At 37.4% G+C, this 7,418-nt stretch overlaps 1 protein-coding gene across 1 annotated transcript; it reads right to left on the reverse strand.

The window, feature by feature from the left end:
- Positions 1-705: 705 nt before the first annotated feature.
- On the reverse strand, positions 706-4,512 carry LOC113698415 (disease resistance protein Roq1). The gene is made up of 2 exons (XM_027218232.2): positions 3,860-4,512; positions 706-2,091 (listed from the first exon to the last, which is right to left on the reverse strand). Exons 1-2 carry the CDS (start codon positions 4,414-4,416, stop codon positions 1,176-1,178), a joined length of 1,473 nt encoding a protein of 490 aa, XP_027074033.2. The 5' UTR covers positions 4,417-4,512; the 3' UTR covers positions 706-1,175.
- Positions 4,513-7,418: the final 2,906 nt, after the last annotated feature.

Below are 7,418 nucleotides of genomic sequence, written 5' to 3' on the forward strand. Positions count from 1 at the left end.
TTTTTGGGTAGTTTGATTTTTCATAGTGTTAATGGTCTTCCCCCACCTTTCAACCGGTTTGTGGAGGCACCCTCAACCAGGTGAGATGCACAGATCGTGCAAGGCAACTATCAAATTTGAGAATGATTTTCAATCTTCTTCAAAACATTTTCCCTCTTTGTCAGCATACACTAGTACACGTGAAAGTTTTAGTGCCTAAAATTAAGAAACATACTTTGACAACTTAAAAGTACCTAAAATTTGAAAAACTAAAATACTAAATCATCAAATCCTTATTGGATTAAACCAACAAGCCTGGTTGTTGATTTAACATCCCAACAAATTTACTCAGTTTTCATAATATGTGATGGCAATACGCGTTTTATATCGATTAATGGGGCAACATTTCAGATTTTTTTTAGAGGAATAAGAGACATGATTATCTTAGAATGAAGTTAGTTTACTCCAGGCCGTTCAGAAAAAAAAAAGGCAGTACTTGACCTAATGTTGTGGATAAACAATTTTCTAAGTGTCTGTTGTAGAGTAGTACTTCGACCCCTAGTTAAAAAGTAAGCCAATATAGTGGTTGTGGAAAGATTCATCTCTATTATTATACATGGCTTCTGTGACCTGATTCAATGAATTCCAGAAGTAGTTTAGACTTTAGTACTTAATATTAGTGCCAATGACTGTTGCTCCACCACCTAAATAAATAAACACCAAAAAGATGGCCAAACTCTGCGATCGAAAACGATCAACACAAAATATAACAAAAGTTAAACAGTAGTCCAGTTTGAAGATGGTGGAAACTGTGGAGCACCTGCAAGCATCGTTCAAAGTCGCAGTCGCAATTGTAGTTGCGGGTCTGAACCGTTCTACATCGATTTTGACATATCGATCGCGGTTTCGACGAAACGTAAATTTTGAAACATTTAATATACTAAAAATTGTGAATAATATAAAAAAAGTTCTAAACAAAAATAATAAAAAATTAGCAAAAAATCTGTAAAATTAGCAAAAGAAAATCACGGCAAGTCGCCTGTGACTTGGCCGTTTCTACCCTTGACGGAGATTTCTCGATCGAGTTCTAAACAAGTCAAGTATCTCGAAATCATCTCGCCTCGATATCATATCGAAAAACTCCGACTGAGTCGTCTCGGACTCGGCCGAGTCTTTGATCCATCCCTGCAAGTGCCTTAGGGATTCTTAGGAAATGGGTGGAAAGAAAAAGTCGGGGAATATTTTCTTTTGCTTGGGTCCATGAAGTCGGGAAAATCAGCTCCAAGAAAGAACGCTTTGATGGCTATTATGAAAAGAGTAATGAACCCTATCAGGTAAGTAGCAGCGAGACAACCGCACAAAACGGAACCAATTGGTTGGAAAATCTCCGTCCAAGTTACATCTCGACCGCGGACCAAAGAAGCCCAGGCTTTAAGTGACGAGGGAAGCCTGCAAATACTACAAATTGGACCAATGAAGTGCTGTCTGAAAGCTCCAGGAGTTCTGCTCCCAAAAGCGTGCACAGTGAAGAGCTGTTTAGCTTCCTTATAGGACAATCCGCACACCTTATATGTACTATCAGCTCCACACTTGAGCAGCAAGTCTCCATCTCTTGTTGTTATGACAATCCTACTTCCGCCCCCAAACCAATTGCGGTTTCCTGCCAAGGCCTTCAACTGGTCTGCGTGGTCCACATCATCAAGAACAATTAGAGACCTCAGGTGTCGAAACCGGCGTGTCATCATACTCATCCCCTCGCTTGTGCTTCTTATCTTCACATTTCTTAGCTTGAGCATCTCAGAGAGGAGGATTTCTTGTAAATAGTCCACTCCGTGTTTACTGGAAATTTGGCCAACATCATCCAGAAAACAAGCAGCTTCGTATTTATCAGATAATCTGTCAAAAAGAGCTCTGGCAATAGTTGTCTTGCCTATTCGAGCCTTCCCATGGATTCCAACTATGCGGACGGCTTCGGCATTTCTTAAATCCATCAGCGAAATGACTTCCTCCATACGAGATCCTACTCCTGCTAGATTATGTTCACCAGGTGGTGATTCAAAATGATGCAACTGACTGTGTAGGTCTTGAACAAGTTTCTCGACCAACTCATTGCTGTTGATTAATCAAAATTCCAAGCACAACATTAGTAATATTACAGACTGAATTAATTGCTGCAAACAAACATGCTAAATAGTCTTATACAATGTGCTAATAAGTAATAACTTCAAAATGTATTGTGAAATTAATTCGTGTCTCAATCTGCAACGAGCTGAAAGCAGAAACTAGTGTCCGCTAGTAAGACCTCAACACAGCTTTGAGTTGAGCTTAATATAAAGCAGTAACAGACTGTATTATTCAAAAAAAAGTGAAAACAGGCCAAATATGTCTGGTCTCCACAGTATTATTACAGTGAAATGCTCCAACAAATCTGAACACCCTACATGTGAAACCAGAGCTGGTTAAGAGGGGGGAACTAGGGTGATCCTGAGGGCATAGGGTGTAGAGTAGAAGGCTAAGAGTGAGTGATGAATTAAGTTACTATGTACTTTCAAAAGAACAAGAGAGTGCTTGTGCAGCATGGGGAAAAGGGAAAATAGTACGGGGCATATTGAAGTTAACGCATATGTGAAATTTTCATTGAAAGTATTCATCCTTTTAACTCTATCTGATTGGGAACAATCTACAACCTTTGATCAGATAAATATTTTGCTCAAAAGAAACTGATCAAACCTTTATTGTGCTATGACAAACTGCTTAAAGATGAATTCCTAAGTGGTACTCTGGACAAGAAATGGTTTTACAATGGGACTACTCGATCATTAGCTCAGTTTGCTATCCCCTGCCCCGACAAAAATGTATACACATTCTCGTTCTATCCCGGCTGGTAAAGGAATCCCACCAAGCTGGTGTACTTGTGAATGTGGGCAGTACAAATGCACACTAGACGTGCAGAAAATTCTATAGCAAACTTTTCACAAAGAATACAGGAGAATTAAGAACTCTTGAAACGTGATTGATTACCATCCTTAAGGTTTTAATTACTCTAACCGCACAGAGTATTTGCTATAGGATATGGTAATTTACCTCTAGGACATATATAACTAGAGTAGATAAAACTTGATAGCAAATGTCAAGTTTCTCAAATTAAAAAAAGATCAAATGATTCAAGTTGGTTGATTTGCCAGAAACCTGTACCTATTTATAGCAAAAATGGATCCAATTAAGGCCACACAATGATCGGACATATTCAATCACGTCACGCTCTAAATGCCAAAAAATAGCATCAAAACTTTTTCAAATACTGTAAAAAGATGTCAAAAAATGTTTCAGAAAAATTGATCATTGTAAGGGGATCCACGGACGGATCTGCCTTATTTGTAGATCCATCCATGGATTGGGTTCTAAAGTAGGCCTTCGGGGATCTGTGGACGGATCCCTTTAGCACTGAAGCGGATCCAATTCCAATAATAGGGAACTTTGTGTACTGGATCGACTCTTGAATCCGCTTTGGTCCAAGCCTTGATCTGCTGCTGAATTTAGAAACATGCATGGATCCGCTGGTACTAAGCCAGGATTCGTGAACAGAACCTGAGCCCAGGATACTGGACTGTTCTTAATACGATCAGCGCCTTGTAGCCAGGGCTTCTGAGCTCAGATCCATCCACGAGATCTTTATCAATCCAGAGTCACTCTTATAGTTCCAAAATTTCAACGAGTCTCATTCTCATTTTGTTTCATAAACTATTCCAATAATACTTGTTTCCATTGTCAATTAAATCTTTCTGCTAAATAAAAAGAAGAATATGTGGAAGAATTTAACTGGGCTACGCCCAAGATTAATATCTGCTAGCTAGGCAACGATCAAGCTAGTAAGACTTACTCATCTGAGAAATTACAAGAGTGCCAGCCCGATAAGCCAGTTGCTTGAGACAAAGCTTCCTTCCACTTCTGCACCTTCTCTGGGCTCTGATCTCTCTCGTGTTTGGCAAAGGCATCAGCGAAGCTGTTCCTCTGCTTGCGTACGTCTGACGGGTCGACATCGTAGAATATTGGCAAAACAAATTGTCCAATGCTCTGGTGACATTCCATGATCTTTACAAGTTCCTCCAAGCACCACGTCGAGGAGGCATAGCCCTTGGAGAATATTATAACTGAAAACAACGATTCTTGGATTGCTTGCAAGAGTTCGGGTGAAATTGATTTGCCTTTCTCCAATCTCTGATCATCTTTGTAAGTATAGATGCCTTTGTTGCAAAGAGCTTGGAACAGATAAGCCACAAAATTTCTACGAGTATCTTCGCCTCTGAAACTAAGAAAGACATCGTAAGTCCATGTTCTGGCAAGAGATGATGATGAGATGTCAATCCAGCCATTATGATCATTTGAGGCACTAGAGACCAGTTGAATCCCGCTCTCTATATCATTTACTGTATCCATGATCTATCAGGTCTAAATGAGTAACTAAAGATACAAGACTGCAGGGATTAATCTCCAACAGTCTCTTTGCCCGAAAGCCAATTTAATACACAAACTTCCTTCCCTTTGAACAAGTCAATCAGTACGCGTATACTCCACCATTCTACATGAATTTGCGTGTGGAGCCTTTTTGCCTCACAAAGTAGAAAAAATATACACTAGACTAGTCAACGAGGAAAGAGACTGGAAAGAAAGAGACTGGAAATTGCCCCTGTTGGCTAGTCTAGTCAACGGGGAAAGAGACTGGAAAGAAAGAGACTGAAAACTGCCACTTGGCTCCTCTCCACGGGGAGCCAACAAAAGAAAAAGAAAAAAGAAAAAAAAAAAGACTGGAAACTGCCACTGTTGGCTCCTCTCCACGGGGAGATCTCTCGATTTGCTCAATGCACTCCTTAGATGTGCAACACGTGTTACATTTATGAGAGCGGGCCAGAAACATTTTGAGTTAACTACATTTAGTACTTCTGATTAGTTTGGCGTTAAATAATTGAATTAACACAGTCAAAATTAAAACGAATTAAGTGCGTTATTCCTATTTTCTTACTCTGCTGCTCTTTGTGCCATCGGAGAACATGAAAGCCCAAACATTCAACATGCCGTCAAAATTAGAGAACCTCAACCAAATTATTCAAGTGCACAAATCAGAATTACAAGAAGAATTTCCATGTGCAAAAACCAGAATAAGAAGAAAGAGAAGGAGAACAAAAACCACTAAGGTATACAAAACTAACACATTAAGTAATTAGAAAAGCGTATTGACATGAAATAAATCCATCAAATGAACCCAAAATGTATCAAAACTTACGAATAAATAAGATAAGACGGATAACTATGATACTTACTTAAGCTGAACAAAGTCGAATGAAAATTAGATTTAATAATTTGAAAAGGAAAAATCCAATTTTTCATCCTTAAACTTTGAGTTAAGGGCACATTTAATCTCCAAACTTTTAGATGCAACATATTTAATACATGAATTAATAAATTTTGGCTACATTTAGTCTAGAAATGGTAAATTGTTGAATTTTGATGGAGAAGGCTCACGCGTCTCACATGTTTAGCACATGGTTAAAATAATTTCTCAGTCAAAATCAATAGCCATGTGCTAGACGCATGAGCCTTCTCCGTTCAAATTGAACAATTTACCATTTTTGGACTAAATGTGACTAGAAATTATTAATTTATGTATTAAATGTGTTGCAACTAAAAGTTTGAGCACAAAATAAATGTGCTCAAAATTTAGGGACGAAAAGTGGGATTTTTCCCTAAAATAAAAGTGGGATTTTACACTAAAACCAATTTTCATCCTTCATGAATTTTTTAAACCAATTTAGTCCTCGAATTATTTTTTTCACTTCCAATGTAGGACTTCTGTGGTGGCAGCACCACATTTTATATATTTCACCACCATCTAGGGGTAAATTTGTCACATAAAATTTATGGAGTGCTTGGGGGCTTCAATGATCTGGAACTTCTCCATCTTCATATAAGAAAAAAAAAAAATTCAGTCCTAGCCACTCAATCAAGATGGTACCCAATGTAATAATCCTCATAAATGGTACTGCAAAACCCACTAATTTCCGGAGGCCACATGATTTCCCGAGTACAGACACTGCAAATCACAACGCCATTGCTTCCCGACAAGTGCTTGTTTTACGTGTTTTTGTACAATTATTTATGCTTGTTTTGTGTGTTTTTATTTAAGTTTGAACCAAATAACTAGGATCTTATTTGAATTTTGCATTATAAGGTTTAAGTGAGAAAAATCATATTTCTATGGAGGTAAGCTGTTAAAACTTTATGTTTTGTAGTTTTTGATGACTCAATCATCAATTGGAGTAAAATGAGAAGATGTTTTAATGATTCTTAATGATTTGAAACTTATTTCAAGTGGACATAAATTGCAAAATGATCAATGGATGAAATGCAATGCAAAAACAAGGAAGAAGTGCATAGGCAGCTCTGACACCTTCTAGTATTTTGATTGTAACTTGAGTTACAAGCATTGGATTGAGATGATTCTTAAACCGTTTTACAGCTAAGATCTAGAGCAACATTTCATGAGACATCAAAATATAATTCATACAATTAGAGGGGTCAAAATTTTGAAATACAGACAAGAATTTTGTTGCCAAAGTCTGAAATAGAGTGCTGAACGATTGAGGGTATTTTGGGCGCAAGAGATATTTCAGCTTCCATCATTGAGAAAATTACAGTTCAATTTAATGCAAAAATAGAGCAATTCTAGAAATTGTCAAAAATGGGAAAAATCCACTTTTCGTTCTTGAACTTTGAGTTAGGGATACATTTCGTCCCCAAACTTTTAGACACACCACATTTAGTACACGAATTAATTATTTTGGGCCACATTTCATCCAAAAAATGATAAAATATTCAATTTCGATGGAGAAAACTGATATGGCCGTTAATTTTGACTGAGACATTGGTTTTACTTAATGGCCACGTGCTAAACATGTGATTTTCTACATCCAAATTAAGTAATTGACTATTTTTGAACTAAATGTGGCAAAAAATAATTAATTTATGTACTAAATGTGGTGCGCCTAAAAGTTGAAGAACGAAATGTGTCCCTAACTCAAAGTTTAGGGACAAAATATGAATTTTTCCCCACCAAAAAGTACCAAACCTACAAAATGTATGGATATGCAACTCGTATTCACAAAAATCAAGTCATGGATCTTAATGTCAGGTATTTACAACTTTACACATGTTTACACTGTGACGCCCCGAAAGAATAAGAGTGAGAACCCGGAAATTTTCTAATTTTCTAGGGTTTATTTTTTTTTATTGCCCGCCTTTTCTACATTTTCTTGATTAGAAAAAAATTCTCCAGATAAAGTTTATGAGCAAAGATAGTTTTAAAATGATTTTTCTAGTATCGGTTAGTTTTTGAGAAATTAAGAGCGTATTTTGAACGTGGGACCCGCAAGTGCGGTAAATGC

Source organism: Coffea arabica, chromosome 7c, assembly GCF_036785885.1.
Source record: "Coffea arabica cultivar ET-39 chromosome 7c, Coffea Arabica ET-39 HiFi, whole genome shotgun sequence".
NCBI classification, from domain to species: Eukaryota; Viridiplantae; Streptophyta; class Magnoliopsida; order Gentianales; family Rubiaceae; genus Coffea; species Coffea arabica.